Below are 17,287 nucleotides of genomic sequence, written 5' to 3' on the forward strand. Positions count from 1 at the left end.
GTATATACTGCCTTTCTCCAGAATGTGAACACATACGTGTGCACCAAGTTTGGGTTTTTTACTTAAAAATAAACACACAGATTTCATATACAGCAAGGCTGTTCTCTCACATATCAAGTTAGAATAATATTGCAATCAAGGAAATCATAGCACTATTGGGAAACCCTAATAAGAGACCAATAACTTATAAAGAAAATAGGATTTCTTTAAAGCATTATAGCTAGGAAGTCATACAAAAGAATAGTCAATATTTATGCAAGGTCTACATTTTCATTAATGTTTAAAGCACTGCTACACTGTGCTTATTATTTGAATTCAAATCAGAACAGTATATTATTTGAAGTATGTATTGTCCTTGCCCAGATGATACACTGTTTAAAAAAGCAGGTTGTGGCTAGTATTTGTGTTAACTGGAAGTACAACTTATCTATATATACGAGCCAGTTCTCTGCAAGTAAAAGACTCACCACCTGCATTACAAGCAGCAGCATTTAATAAAGTTGGCAATACTCAGATCCTCTGTTTTAGACCATTATTAAATGAAAGAAATTATGTGTTGCAACGGAGTTCAGCTAGACTTCAAAGAAGTTGACAATAAAATATTTGCTTTTGGCAATTTAATATTCAATTCAAGTATAACCAAAAATGTTTCCTACAATGTGAGCAGTCTACTTATATGGATCTAGGCTTGAAACACCTTAACATCTTGTTCCAAATACCCAAAACCACATTTATAGTATGCAATGATCTGAGTCAACCTATTTCACCACCTCAGCAACAACTTTCAGCAACAATGGAAGCAAGCTCTTCCATTTTTTCAGACTGCCAACATTTGAAACAAATTTTTAATTACAAGTAATTTATGGATACTTGTTTGTATCCAGTGGTGCCATTCTGCTTGTGCAACAGGCTCCTGTTTGTACTAAAGAACTTGTCCCTGCTCTCCAGCTCCCAAGGCACTCTCAGAATTCACTCCGGAGGATTGGAAGACAGTCTAGAACAGATTCCAGGGGGCAGGGAGCAGAGATGAGGGGCAAGTGTTGTGTGAGTCAAACTCCACCTGTGCAGCTTTGGGGACAACCCAGTATGCGGCAATGGCCCATTTCTCTGTTTACCTCCCCGTGCATTTGTTTTTTAGAAGAAAAAGGAGCAAAGACATAAACATGCTGCCTGCTTGGGCTCAGTCAATTTTAAACACTGATTATGCTTAACAGAAGTTCTCTGTCTTTTGCAAAAGCAGTAGGGGGAAAGGAAGGCTTCTGCCAGCTTCTAAAGAACAGATATTCAAATCTGCATTAGAAAAGAAGTTTGTGCTCTATTCATTTTATGCTATTCTCATCAGATATATGAAAAAAGAAGCATCAAATCAACAAAGGCTTTTTTCCAGTTTTATACTTAATATCTGACAACTCATCCCCTACTGTCATGCATACCTGGTTATCTTGCACCTCTTTACTTAACTGCACTTAATGTTTGGCAACATTGGCAAGCCTGGAAGCAAAACAGTTCCTGATAGTCAGCGATGTCTCACCTTCATGTTCAGCTTACTCAACACTTTTGCTCTGGAGAAAATTCCAAAAGGGATTTTATTGATGCGGTTATGCTCCATATTGAGAGCGTAGATGGTAGAGAACTGTGAGGGGCCACCCACTGGATATGACTGGAAACAGTTCCTTGCCAGAGTGAGGCTAGTCAGATTCACAAGACTGGATAAGAGACCCTGGGGAAGCGAAATAGAAGCACACAGGTCTAAATACAAACTTGCATGAACTCTGAACACCAACATACTTGAATTTTTCTTTTCTCTTGCATGCTACCTATGGTAATCTCCATCTTAGTGTGACAACATATGGGTTTCTGTTATTTTTGCAAAAATGTTAACTTCACGCTTTTAAAAAAACAAATACCAGTAGTCTGAACTAAAGCACATGGAAATGTTCACAAGAGCTTCCATGTATACTTCAATACCAGGGAACAGTTTCATGTGCACAGTGGGAGTGTGCGTGCAGAACTGTCGCCAGAACTGATGGGAAGAGGAAGTATCTGCTTGCACAGAACTTGTACATACAGTGCTGTAATTGCTGATTCACATGTGTTTAAAAAAGATAAGCATGTCATTTAAAAAACCCCACTCATTACACCGGTAAATTATTTCCCCAAAGTAATGGCTGAAAATAAACTCTGGGCAACATGAAAACCTTAGAATTAATTCCAAGTAGTGAGGTAATGTCTAGATAGCTCAGCTAATTATAGTACTTTCACACTTTGTAACAAGCTCAGCCTATGGAAAGGGAGAGCCATGTAATTCATGGCTGAGGTTGTGCCAGAGATTTAACTTATAGTCACCTTACCATTTATTGTTGCATCCTCATGTAACAGGCATTATATAACACAGCATGGCTTATCTCATTTTTGTGGAAACCAGTGCTTCCATAACACCTGTGCTATGGTTTCATTTGATAGGCACAATCAATTCTCCATCCAAATAGCTGTTGCTGCATCCATTGCTGTCTAAAACTAGAGTACTTTTAAGTGGGGTTGCAACTTTTAGTCAAGTAATCTGTTAGATTAATAGATGAAAAACTTTCAGTTAACTAAGAAAGAACCCTTTCCCCAATTGAATTGGCAAGATTTAAGCAAACTGCTAATACTTTTAATGTAAGAACTTACCACAACTGTGGCAGCAGGCACCATCTTGGAAGTTCTAAGATGGTGTCCACTGTAACATGCCCATACATGAAATAGAAGCATGCATGCTTCTTAGGAATTATTTCTTTATTTAAATGTAAATTTATGCCGAAGCAATAGACTAAACTATCTTTAACTGGGTGACAGCCTTACTTTAAAGATAACAGCTTGGATCCTTAAAAAGGAATTTCACGGAAAGAACGCTTCCTATCTCTTCACACCCTGCAGGCATTTGTGTCCAAGGATACCCTGAACAATGTGGGATGGGGAACGGAGGACAGCTGAGGTACACAGGAATTGCTCCAAATTGGGCTGGATTTAAGGGGAGTTAGCTTAAGCAAGTTCATGAAAACAAAGTTTGCCATCCTCTCCACAGACACCCTCAAGGCCACAGTATTCAGGAACCTGCCTGCGTCACCCAAAGAGGACTTTTGGGGGACATCAGATGTTGCAGGGAGAACGAGGCAACTGTGAATTTTTGTTCCATTAACTTAAGTTCCAAGACACTATGTGCTCAGATAAGGTACGTACCATATACTGACATAATCTTTAGGATTAACAAGTTTGGGGCTTTTAACTGCACCCTCAATATTTTTTTAAGTTTAGGCTTCTGACAAATAACTGTAAGTAACGATTGAAACAAACACAAAACAGATTCAAACAGATTATATCATTCACCAGGCAAGCTGTTATATATGAAAAAGAAAAGCACCTGAAGACAGGATTGGTTTTCTTTATTTACTAAAATGGTGTCATATTCCTACTTTGTAATTCGGAAATTACAAAGAGTAGTATTGAACAGTAATGCTCCACCAATGAAAGGAAATTACTGGTCATTGACCATAATAAAGAGATTGATTGATGGAAAATATCCATTAATAGACTGGGGAAGGGAGACCATTTTTTGGAAATTTGACACAAGCTCAGTCCGCTGGGCCCAATTTTATGCAGGATGGAAACCCAACCAAACAAAATGGGGAGGCATGGGGGGCTGCAAAGGGGGGGGGGATTGCAGAACATTGCCTTTTCCCCTCTTCCACTAAGGGATGCCTTCCATCAACAGAGTAGCACCATGGGATATCACTGAAAGTTTCTTCTTCTGGTTTCTTATGCCAAACTTTCTTTCTGATGCAATTAATATTGCATCATGGTGCCTGTAATGGTGGAATACTGGTAAACTTGCACAAGATTAATCATTTTTAAAATTACAGCAATACTGCAAGGTGCTCTCAAGTACTAGTTATAGGAATTTCCATCAGTAAACTCTCAAAATATCCAGCAGTAACCACCCTCCAGCAGAACATATTTTTACTGGTGCAACAGGACTTCCCCTTCTTCTTTCTCCTGCAGCCCCAAGCCCACCCTCCCAAAATCTGTTTCAGAGTGCTGGGTTACCTCCAGAGCAGACTTGGGGAGAGCACAGAGAGTGAGCAAAAGTCTGCATGTTGCCCTAAACTCATAAGGTATTTCATATTAATCATATTTAAGAGAGTCCTTCATGCCAAAGATTGCAATGGAGCTTTGGCACCACCGACTTTTCAAAGAATACTGAAATCCGCAAAAGCTTGATGCTGAAGGCTGTCATAATAAACTCAGCCACATAGATATTACATTTTTTAGCCATTTTCAAACACACTGTTTTTTTTTTTTTGTTTGTTTGTTTGTTTGTTTTTTTAGGGATCAGAGAAGAGGCTGGATAGTGAATGTACGGCTTCGAAAAGAAACAAAGTACTTACTATTTATGAATATTGTTGGACAGCTGCCTCTCCCAAACTAGTCTTTTAAGATCTAATGTTTATTAGGCATTGCATCATCATGAGCTTGGTATATTTTGCAATTCTGCAGTTTTCTTTACAAATGTTTTCTTTCTTCTGCTGCCAAAGAGGCTTGCTTTAATGGATTACCCCACTACACTAACATGCAAGTGGCTCTTTTCAGCAACAATTACAATTTCTACACAGACTAGCACTTCTGAATAAACCATTTTTTATTTGTTAAAAGAGTTTCTGGATTGGGAGCCAAACTTATCTTATGATAAAGCAATCTGTTTTGCTGTCAGTCTCCTTTGTATATTTAATTACACTTGAGTAACTTTCATAATGCGCTTGGGAGGGGCAATTCAGCTTTGTTCTTAAAAGCTTCCAGGCAACTTTCTCACAGCAGCAACTTCTTCAAGCAATATCCATTCATTCCCACTCAATTAGTGCTAATGCTAATAGTTTACATCCAATTTGGCAAATTTCAGCAGCCTTCCATTTCCAGGGCATTTGTCTTCAATAAAACTAATGCCGGTTCCAGTGCTTTAGAGCAACATTTAAACAACATTAAGCTGCAATCATACAAAAACTGTAGAGTGCCTCACCTCTGGTAAAGCAGAAATCATGTTGTTCTCCAAATTCAGTTCATCAAGTTTACTGCACTGTGCTAGAGACCTGGGTATTGCTGAGAGCCTGTTATACCTCAGCCCAAGGCTTTTCAGACTGGACAGGTTTCCTAAAAACAAAAGAGGGTTAAGAGAGATTTGCTTTAGAAGCTGGAAGAAGGGGACTCCCACTGGTTGCATTTTCTTGGAAAAGAACCAATTCCTAGAGTTTTTATTTTTCAATAAACACATTCTTTCCACAATAATATCTCTGCATATTTTGAGCAGCAGCATATTTTCAAAGGATTTCCCAAGTATAGACACAAACACTGGTGAAGGATTCAGAATTCCAGCTATGTCCCATTTTGGTGTAATCAATTTACACTACTCAGCTTTGCTTTCATCTCTAGCTGCCCAGCAATTCTCTCAAAGCCTACATCTAAGTTCTTTTGTTTCTTTCTTTTTAAACATTACTGGCCACTCATCACTCTAGTACTTTAGACCACTTTACACATTTCATATTACAAGGGTAAGCATTTCTGCAAGAACAGAGGAAGGGGAAATTAGCAGACGTCAAAAGCAATACAATTAAGGACATAAAAACCTTGCATGTGAGCTGCATGTGCCAGCGGATAATTAATGAAAAACCTGCTGCCATCTCCTAATGCTTTCTGAACTTAACCCATGAGACTATATTGCAAATTGATATATCTCTCTTGGTGCAACACTGAGCATAAGATCAATATTGCCAGAGCAAGCTATCCATTTCGTCAACAGAAAGCCCCAACACTTGTCAGTCTATAAAACTTCATGAGATACAAAATTACAGTTAAATGTTTTTTGCTACAAGGTGCTCTTATTAGGTGTGGGAGATAAATTTCTTAGGATTGGCAGTTTAAACAGAATTCACTGGTGAAGAATAAAAAACTTTGTTACTGCAGAAATATATTTATAGTCATGATTACAAAAAAAATTAATACTAGCTTTTTATGACACCTTTGTACATATCCATTTTTATTACCAAGCTTAGCTATTTCTCAGACCAATAAGAAGAATGATTGGCACAGAAGCTTTAAGTGTAAATTTGCAAGCCACCATCACACTCTGCAGCACCTTTGGGCAGAATGACATCCCTCCCTTTTCCTGGGAACATAAGCTTCGCACTCATAAAACATACTAATCACAATTCTAAGGAAGTTTGCAAACAGACCTAAGCAAGGGGTGGCTACCTATTTTGCCAATGGAAAACTAGATGACACAAAGCAATCTAATCTTATGTGCTCTGTATTCTGCTATGCAGACAATTTTTGTCTGCTACGTAGACACAGACATTTTTTTTTTAATCAAGTATCAGAGTCTTGTAAATAAACTCACAAAAGTTAGTAAATAAGGTAAAGGGACCCCTGACCATTAGGTCCAGTCGTGACCAACTCAGGGGTTGCTGCGCTCATCTCGCTTTACTGGCCGAGGGAGCCGGCGTACAGCTTCCGGGTCATGTGGCCAGCATGACTAAGTCACTTCTGGCGAACCAGAGCAGCACACGGAAACGCCGTTTACCTTCCCACCGGAGCAGTACCTATTTATCTACTTGCACTTTGACATGCTTTCAAACTGCTGGGTTGGAAGGAGCTGGGATCAAGCAACGGGAGCTCACCCCGTCGCGGGGATTCAAACCGCCGGCCTTCTGATCGGCAAGTCCTAGGCTCTGTGGTTTAACCCACAGCGCCACCCGCGTCCCTACAAAAGTTAGTAGCTTGCACATTTTTTGAGTAGCTTGCTAAGAGGCTAGTAGCCTAGGTTTACATGCTGCCTGCAGTGGGGAGGAAATTCTCCCCTATTCCAGCCCAGAAATGTAGGATACTAGCCTCTTAGCAGGTGAGTTAAAACAACTGGCTGGTGGTGAAAAAACAGGACCAATAGACAGATTTCCTTTTTTCTGTAGCCACAATGGAAACAAAGTAGAGAGACACAAGGACGAATGGAGACGCTCTGGCCTTGCTAGCTAGGGGTGATGAGAGTTGTAGTTCAACAACATCTGGGGACCCACATGTTGAGAAAGGCTGGCTTATGGGTACCAGGTTGATTTAAATACAAGCCTTAAGTAACAATGAGAAAGCAACATGGCATTTATGTTTTTGTAGTGTGTGTGTGTGTGAGAGAGAGAGAGAGAGAGAGAAAGAGAGAGAGAGAGAGAACATTACAGTGGTACCTCGGGTTACAGACGCTTCAGGTTACAGACTCTGCTAACCCAGAAATAGTACCTTGGGTTAAGAACTTTGCTTCAGGATGAGAACCGAAATTGCGCGGCGGCGGCAGTAGGAGGCCCCATTAGCTAAAGTGGTACCTCAGGTTAAGAACAGTTTCAAGTTAAGAACAGACCTCCAGAACGAATTAAGTTCTTAACCAGAGGTACCACTGTAAATCAATGGCTGCGAGGAACAGAAAGGGGGCATAGAGAATCTGTTTTACTTCTGTGATATCTCTTTTTATTAAGAAGGCTGCAATAATATTTTGAAGGTGGCCGAATTCACACCATACATTTAAAGCACTATGATGCCACTTTGAACAGCCATAGCTTCTCCCAAAGAATTCTGGGAGCTGTAGTTTGTTAAGAGTGCTGAGAGCTGTTAGGAGACCCCTGTTCCCCTCAGAGCTTTTGGTATGGCCCCATGATCAAGTGCATCGTCCTGGATTTTATAATCTAGGGGGGGGGAACCAAGTGGATCTTGAAGCTGGCATCATGGGTCAGAACAAGCTAAACAGGAGCTGCGGATCCCAAAGACAAAGGACCTAAAAGCTTCATACAAATTGATGCTTAGCCACCTAGCACAGCATGAGTAATACAGAAATAGACGAGGTACCAAATTACAGTGATGCTTGTAACCTTTGCCCATAACAATTTTTTGCTCATAGGCGTTTAGAAGATGCTTGTATTGAACTTGCCTGGATTTGTTTCCAAAGTACAGGACTTTACATCTGCATTTACATCTGCATTTTCCTTGTTACACAAAGCTTCCCACAGAATCAACGCTCCCTCTCTTTCTAAGTAAGCTATTCATAACTTAAATTTTGAATTACCGTATTTTTTGCTCTATAAGACTCACTTTTTCCCTCCTAAAAAGTAAGGGGAAATGTGTGTACGTCTTATGGAGCGAGTGCAGGCTGTGCAGCTATCCCAGAAGCCAGAACAGCAAGAGGGATTGTTGCTTTCACTGCGCAGCAATCCCTCTTGCTGTTCTGGCTTCTGAGATTTAGAACATTTTTTTTCTTGTTTTCCTTCTCCAAAAATTAGGTGTGTCTTGTGGTCTGGTACGTCTTATAGAGCGAAAAATACGGTAATAAAGACCAGAATGATGAAGATTATCATTGCTTACGCCGTCAACGAGGTCTAACAAACACACAATGGCAAGATTAAAAAGTTGGACCTACAACTTTAACTCAGTTCACCTAAATGACTAGTTTAATAACAAATAGGCAGTTTGGGGGTGACACTTAACCTTTCAAAAATAATGCTGATAGTCAAAGCATTTAGAGAAGTCCTATGAGGATATTAAGTTGCCCAGAATGCAAGAAGAGGCCAGGGTAGAGAGCACAACAGATACATTAAGTCTGTAGCAAAATCTATTTTCCTGTAACCTCAGTGGATCTTAGTAGGAAGAGTAAGCAATTGTTTTCTGAAGCCTCTTTAATATTTGGAAACTGCCAAGATAGCTCCTCTTAGGAATCCCTGCTAGCAATGGATCAAAATGGTGAAGGTTACAGAAAAAGGCCTATGAAAAGCTTTTGAAAATTATTCAAGTTAAAGCATATGTATCCGAATACAGTGGGACAGATTTCATATTGCAGGGCTTGTGATCCACCTACCATTGAAGTCCTTAACTCTCTGTTTACCCTAGTGAACAGCAGTGATAAGTTCGTATGAGAACTACTTGACTCTCATCTTCATCAAGGAGCCACCATCTTAAATCATCCACAATAAGTGCAATAGGGATGCTGGAGTCTCCAGCATTAGCAAGGTACCAGGCTATCCTGGAGAGTGTAATGCTTTTTTGCAAGGAGCAAGTCTACACACAGTACAAGCTATTTAATTATAGGAAACTCTTCCTAGAAGCGTTTTTCTTTTTTAAAAAGATAGGCTACAACCTTTAATTTATGTACCTTTTTGATTAGTTGGAGATATATATACTAAACCAGGAAGATGATGTTTTCTTAACTTTGCTTTCATACAGGTTATTTACAAGAAGTACAGAGGCAGGACTTGGGCAAGTGTCTCTTTTAATGCAGAAGGACCTGCAGCAATAGGCAACCACCTCTCCAGTAAAGATAAGGATTGATGGTTAATTTAAATGAAACAAATTTAGAACAGTATCTGGGTTGGTAATGACTTCGGGGAGAGATCAATTTGGGATTATCTGGATAGGGTATGGGGAACTAAGTAGGGCTTATCAGGATGTAATTTGAGGTTATTAATTATAAAGGGAATGATTTTAAGCAGAATCTGGGAGTGAAATTAACTGAAGGAAAATAAATTGATGAGGAACTGATCTGGGGTAATTTGGGTGGGATATTAATTCAGCAAATTAAATTATATTAAGGGAAATATGGGCGGTAATTGTGATAGTTTTTAAAAGCATTTATACTATTTGGTTAGTTCGTTAGTCACTTTGTAAAGGTTATTTGCTTGGGAATGCAGAACATAAATACTTAGATTTAAAAAATAAAAATATAATGAGCTAACAAATAAACTGAAGCTCTCCAAACAACTTGTTCACATCCTTAGACACAGGGATCCTCTAAAGGGAACCACCACCAAAAATGCCCCTTTACAAACAGTAATTCTATATAAGAGCTCAGCTTCTGTCAGCTTGATTTCCACTATGATGATACATTGAGCAAGACCTGAGACACATGAAAAGAAGTGCCGTAGGCTACATCTCCTCCCAAACCTCAGAACAACCTCTGAGAGCTGCCCCAATACAGTGGACACTCGGGTTGCGAACATGATCCGTGTGGGATGCACGTTCGCAACCCGTAGCATTCACAACCCATGTCTGCGCGGGTTGCAATTCGGCGCTTCTGTGCACGCGCAAAGCATGATTTAGTGCTTCTGCGCATGCACGACTGCCAAAACCCAGAAGTAACCTGTTCTGGTACTTCCGGGTTTCGGCAATCCATAACCCAAAAAAACCACAACCTGAAGCAGCTGTAACCCCAGGTATGACTGTACACAGGAATCAGAAATAAAGCAGGCTCCATGTAAAGTAGTAATTTGGGAATATCAAGAGCTGCCACATGTTCAGATCTAATTTGAATTTAAAAGTAAACAACGCCTTTAAAAAAATGAAGAAGTGCTTATTTGAGATTAAGGGCCAAACAATAAACAACATTGGTCACATATTTAAACAAGGGTACTTAGCAAGGCTCCTTTTATTTTGGATAAGAAAACAACCCAATCTGGAACATGCACCTGGTTTGGAAGGCCACTACCAAGGAAGGAAAATCACTAGTGTTTTTGGTTTTAAATCATTCACTGGTTTTGTGGCATTTATGCATTTGAATTGATTTTTATGTTATTTGCATGTGCCTTTTCTATATTAGTGCCTCATTACTTTTTTTAATAAATGATAACTATGTGATGCTTCATCTCTGAATTTATATTTATTTAGCATTCACCAGTCTCTCCAGGGTTGCAGCAAGTTAGGCCTGGAAAGGTGATAAAATATTTTTCCTGCAGATAGCTTGGCAGGAACTTAGCAGCTCTCTTACATGGAACTGAGTGTCCTTCCATGTATGGAAGTTTCTTGTGAACTGTGCCTCTGAAGAACAATGAAGAAGAAGAAAAAGAGGGAGGACAGAAATTAAAATCTAAAGACAAAAGCCTGTTTCAATAATTAAAAACCTATACTTATCTATAGCAAACCACTCCCAAAAGAAGGTACAAAGGGGGAGAAAAAGCACAGTCGGTTGAGTTCAGAGACTGGTGTGTAGTTCTTGAAATAACTAAGAGGTGAGTGACTGCTACAATCTGCTTGAAGATGATTACATTTAATCTCTAATTGAAATGAAACAAAAATTCTGCTGAAGACTGAAGTTAAAGACAGACAGGCAGACTTTAGGACCACCAGCCCATCTACTCTGTTGTGTTTATTAATTTCAAGATTTATGCCCTGACTTTCAGGCAAATATTTCATGCTGCTAACAATTAAATTTTCATGCATCTAATGCACACGTATGGTCCATTGGAGCCAAGTGCTGGATGTTGTAAGAAAAACTGTTCTCAGTTTTCACACACACACAAACACACCCTTTATGATCTTTACAGAAGTCTCTGGGAAGGCATGTTGAACCTTAACGATGGGACATCAATAGTACCTGGAATGATGCCTGAACACACATATGATGGTGTCAATATCTAAGTTACGGTAATCATCTGCAATGGCAAAACCTATTAGCAATTTCACTATTCAAAATCCTTGTGTGGGCTGCGATCTAAATCTGACAGGCAGAATCTTGCCTGCAAAAGCTAATGCCAAACAAAAGTTATTAGACTAACCTTAGAGTTACAAGGGAGTAAGTCGATCACTCCCTTCCTCAACTGATCTGTTTGGATCAGCTGAGTTGGGGGAAGGGGAGCTGTGTACTTGTACCATGTCCAAACACACATGCGTCTGTGTGTATGTGTTTGTGTATACATGGTGTGTTCATGCTTGCAAGAGCCTACATGGATGAGCGTGGGGTGGTCACACCCACCGCTGGCATGTAGCCTCTGGAGAGCTGGTCAAGTGTGAATGTGGCTCTTGAGACAAAACCATGTCAACCACCCCTTACTCTACAAAGTAGATGGAGCAGGGGATGCAAAACCATGGATGTGGGGGAGGTATGTAACAACCTGAGTTGAGCTCTTTAAAATATATATATATTGTTCATGTATATTCAGTTGAATACGACATCAGCCTCCTGCAGGTTATCCCCAACCTATTTAAAACTCAGATTAAGCAGTCCAAAGCCTTGGCAGAAAAAACAATGTCAAAGATCTCAATATAATTAGAGCTGATGCAAGGCTTCTGGATATGGTCTCTGGAGTTGCTAGGCTGAAGTCTCTTTGCTGGACTTCATCAAAATTAGTGCTTGAGGGAGCTCTGAGAAACAGTTAAAAACAGTCCTTCTAGGGCTCTGGAAAACCTGGAGATGGATCAGGATTCTAGGACATGGGTTTTTCCCATAAGGGCAAAATACTGTTCATGGGTAATGACACCCATTAAGCTTTGGGATTTGTTATTCGTGTTGTCTACATACAAGTTTGAGCAATGAGAAAATGTCCTTTGGGGAAATACAAATTTCCACTCACAGGAAATAATTTGTACTAAATCAATAAATGGCACAAATTAACTAAATAACTGTAATTCACTACACAGGCAGACATGTGGTAACATGGAGTTATTAAAGCAGTTTAGAAAGAATATTCATTCCATTCATGTTGAAGTTTACAAACAGTATTTCTATTTAGGTGGTAGCAAAAGGTTTTTCAGAAATACAGCTAGATTTTTTACAAAAAGATAAACTTTATAAATTTCAAAATGAGTAAATTTTAGCAGTCACAGAGTGAGATAATCACAAATCTTGTCAAATCAAATTTAATTTTTAAAAGTTACATTAAAAGCATGTATTTAAGCAACGATAATTACTGTTGGTCATCTTTAGACTAATTAGCTTCTATATTTACCTGCCTTCAATACTGATTCTCAGCAAATGTGGCTAGAGATTTGGGCACAGAATGGCAAGGGATAAGTCCAAATGCCTGCATTGGATTACCCTGGACTAGTCACGCTCCCCAAAAGGTGAAGCCAAAAAATAAAGATATTTACATATTTACATACCTATGGTGTCTGGAAGGTCCAGGAGCTCGTTGTGCTGTAGGTCAAGTTTGGTGATCTGTGTACAATTTCCAATCTCCTTTGGAAGATGCTCAAGCTGATTGTGTGCTACATCCAGTGTTATGAGGTTAAACAACTCACCTGAAAGTGCACAAAGATACAAGTATGAATAAGTCATTGTTCTGCCCAGGACTAAACAGTGCAGACGCAAAAGGCCACCTTTAAGGCATGCATGGCATTGTCAAGTTTCAACCTCTAATCCCAACCCACACAATTTCACAATTTCTATTCTCAATGTAATGTAGTAAAGTAGGAATAAGAATAGTAATTGTGTGGTGCTGGTATTCTTCCTAATAGAAGAATCTGCATTTTAAATTTCTTTTTCTGTTTTGCACCAACGTGGCTGCTCTTATACCTAGTACTTTTCACAGTACTAAAATTATCTTGCTAACATGGTATTTATAAGGACAGTTTTCCCTAAATTAAAAACCTGGCAAGAACTGATTAATTCTAAATTAAGGCAGGAATTCGAGGCTGGAATTCTTTGCTTACTTACCTGGAAGTAAGTCCCATGAACCTAATTACTTCTGATAAAACAACCGATAGAGTGCTTTTCTTAAGAATGTTATAGAAACAGATACAGATATTAATTCTGTATAAGTAGAACTCTAGCAGAAACAGCAAATCTACCATTTCTCACAAGATGAAGATGAAAAACCTGTCATTTATATATTTTCCCTTATTAAAACACACACACTTTCTCCTATATACAGGCTGCTTAATATTGTCGTGCTTTCATTTAAGGAGGGAGGAATCTCACATCTCATTGAGATGAACAGATACGTGGAAAACAGTAATGTTCGGGTTTTTTCTTCACTTGAACCGAATCTCCAGTTGAGCTTACAGTGGTACCTCGCAAGACGAATGCCTCGAAAGACGAAAAACTCGCAAAACGAAAGAGTTTTTCGTTTTTTGAGTTGCTTCGCAAGACGGATTTCCCTATGGGCTTGCTTCGCAAGACGGAAACGTCTTGCAAGTTTGTTTCCTTTGTCTTGCAAGTTTGTTTCCTTTTTCTTAAAACCGTGCATTCACTTCGAGGAGCAACTCATAGCACACGGTGTGGTAGCCTTTTTTGAGGTTTTTGAAAACTTTGGTGATTTTTGAAGCTTTTCCAAAGTCCGTGCTTCACAAGACGAAAAAATCACAAAACGAAAAAACTCACGGAACAAATTAATTTCGTCTTGCGAGGCACCACTGTATATAAAAAACAACTGATTGCTTTTAATTCCCATTTCCCACCTACTATGAAACCTTTGTGTTTCACCTAAGGATGGAGATGGATCCAAGTAACTGCTCAACTTTATCTTTTCAAAGATAGGGGGATTAATCATCCTATTTTCTTTCCAGCAGCCTTAGATACAACCTGAAACCTGCATATCACCTAGCCAGCCCCATCTGAAGGTCTGCCACTCCTATGTGCCATCATAAGACTATGACTAAATGGAGACTTTATAGAGTTAGCCTGTTTCCTGTCCATCCCATTTTGTTTACAATCTAGCCTGATGGAGCATCTTCCAGAACCCAAAAGCTGGCACGCTACTTTGAGACACTTTGGATGGGCTAGTAAAGGTGTTGCCATAATGCAGATTTTATAATTTTTCTTACAGCCATCATGGCTACCTTGACTTTTTGTGAACCATGTATGTATGTATGTACAGATGTATTCTTCCTGCCACAATTAACTTGGTGGAAAATATTTGAGACTGCAAGGATGATATGCAACTGTCCTGACCGGCTGCACGCTCTGGCTCTCTCCGTAAGCAGATTGAAAATTCTAAAACCCTTTACATCATGATAAATCCTGCAGCAGATGACAAAGGGAATGCATAGAGACCTTTCCCTGGGCACATACGGGAAAGGAACTTATGAATATTAGCAATTCTAGATTTTTGCTTCAATTAGCATTTGTCTTCTGACCTCTTCTCTGAAGTCATCTCCTCTCAATTTTTCTTAAGCTGTGCTAGCCCACTGAGGAGTATTATGAGACCTGCACACATTATCCAGCATACTGATTGCATTAAATAAAATTTTAGTAACAAGCAGATGAGTCAAACCAAGTCAATACAGAGCAGTCAATGACATACGTGTATGTCTGCTAGCAACAGTGTTTATTAATCCTCTTCTAGACTCTCTACCTACATAAAAAGGTAATCTAAATTATATTGTTATAACTCCTAAGAATTTAAAAACTTGAAGTATTTTTTAAAATTCTGGCATTGAAAAATATTACTAAGCTTATAGTAAGTACTGTACTGGAATTTCTATTCCCTGATTGATTTTTAAAGTGCCAGTACAGTGGTACCTGGTGTTAAGAACTTACTTTGTTCTGGAGGTCTGTTCTTAACCTGAAACTGTTCTTAACCTGAAGCACCACTTTAGCTAATGGGGCCTCCCGCTGCTGTCGCGCCGCTGCTACACGATTTCTGTTCTTATCCTGAGGCAAAGTTCTTAACCTGAGGTAATATTTCTGGGTTAGCGGAGTCTGTAACCTGAAGCGTATGTAACCTGAAGCGTATGTAACCTGAGGTACCACTGTATACCAAAAACAAGGAGCCTTCATTTTTTCCTTTCCTGCCAGCTACCCATGTAAGAACAATTATCTTATGAATTCTGATCAGGAGTCCACTAAGCTCTTAGAAATCCATTCTCATTTCTCTCATTGCTAACATATACAACAGCAAGCTGTCTTACTGGCTCTGGGTTTACCTGGAGCACTGCCCATCAATCATATCTCATATCTACAATTCTATTGCTGTCTTGTGAAAAACTCAGAAGGTAGCAGAGGTTACGCTCATCTTATAGAAGAGCGGGAAACAATTTCTTTTAATTAAATTAAATAAGCTTTACATCTCTTGGGCATGGCAACCAACAACTCCCATTACACACCATCCACCCCTTACTTGAAAAACCTGTCCAACAGGGATGTTCAAAATATGTAGGTCAGCCTTTATTGCAATTTCCCCAAACCACCCCAAATTGAATTATTTTAGAAGCATCTGCTTTCACCTGCTTTGCTACTTATATGTGCATATCTGTGAAAAATAGAGAAACCTGTCACCATTTCAGTCAGTAGTTTTATTAGAGAATGCATGCATTGAATAATAAAGCTATTTTGTGTAAAAATTAAACTAATGTATGACGTGCCTCTAGAAATGAACATGTACAACAAACTAGCTATAAAAGAATGCATAAGATAAACCTAAGATTACAAGAATGCATTGGATTCAGTCAGAGACACTCCCATTTGTTTCTTCATATTTCTCATGCTTCTTCTGTGACTCACTATAATTTTGAATTTTATCCCACTCTTCACCCTTGCTTCAATGGAATGGAAGATTTCCTAGAGAGATATGGAAAATAAGCTAGATCTACCTTAGGCAATAGGGGATCCCCAATGTTTTCTTCAGGAATGCATAATTCTTAGCATTAGCTGTTGGCAGGACTTCACATTTTTAATACAGTGCGACACCTCAGACTAAACAGTTCAGAGAAGAGAAAAATAAACCTCCTTTGGTGGTTTCTCTGGAGCCACGGTGGATATGCAAAAATACACAAGCACTGTGTAGTCCTTCTCCCAACAGACAGCAGTATTTCCAATTGCTTTCCTCAAAGGTATCACACAAGTCAAAAGGGCAGCAGCAATAAGTCTTGTTCCAAAAGCAAGACAAATATAAGCAGCTACCAATAAAAGTGGTAAAGATTAGTCTGATATCACTGCGCAAAGGCAGAGATTAACAGCTAAAGTAAACATGAGCCATTTGTGAGAATCAAGTTGTTGCTTGTTTCTACTGTTCTTTAAATTGTCCACAGATCAGTTCACACACTTTATACAAATTCAACATGACCTAAGCTGAGATATGCTGCTGCCACATCAAACATCCCCTAACGCCTAACCATTTTTACTTATTTTTGCACTAGATGTGCACCTTATGCCCTTCAGCAGCAAAAAAAATTACACTGTATTTACTTAAAGAAGCTGCAGTGGGCAAAGGTCGGCAAAACTAATACTTGTTTCAAAATTATACTAAACAAGTGAATATATTAAGTTCACTCCAGCCACAAAAATGGAGGCACACACCCCCCCACTGAAGTTTTAGAGAGTAACTTGCCCTAAGGAAGAGTCTAAAGCAATAAACAGCCTTCATAATCCCTCTCCAACTGTTTCCAAGTACAAGAACTGTATAGAAGCATACACTGCGTGAACAGGCAATTTTTTGAGTGACTTCAATAATAGAAATCCCATACGAGTGTATCCTGTTTGCATACGCTGCTTTACTTGGTCACTGTATCAGGATAGAGTGCA

The 17,287-nt window shown here is 39.2% G+C and overlaps 1 protein-coding gene across 2 annotated transcripts in view; it reads right to left on the reverse strand.

The window, feature by feature from the left end:
- The window catches only part of SHOC2 (SHOC2 leucine rich repeat scaffold protein), a 50,309-nt gene that overhangs the window by 9,339 nt on the left and 23,683 nt on the right, over positions 1–17,287 (reverse strand). For both annotated transcript variants that reach the window (XM_081863083.1, XM_081863084.1), the window contains exons 3-5: positions 12,928–13,065; positions 5,051–5,181; positions 1,532–1,720 (exon numbers count right to left, since the gene is read on the reverse strand). In XM_081863083.1, coding sequence (XP_081719209.1) covers positions 1,532–1,720; positions 5,051–5,181; positions 12,928–13,065 — 458 coding nt within the window. The remainder of the gene's footprint in view (positions 1–1,531; positions 1,721–5,050; positions 5,182–12,927; positions 13,066–17,287) is intronic.

Source organism: Podarcis erhardii, assembly GCF_964252035.2.
Source record: "Podarcis erhardii genome assembly, chromosome: 5".
NCBI classification, from domain to species: domain Eukaryota; kingdom Metazoa; phylum Chordata; class Lepidosauria; order Squamata; family Lacertidae; genus Podarcis; species Podarcis erhardii.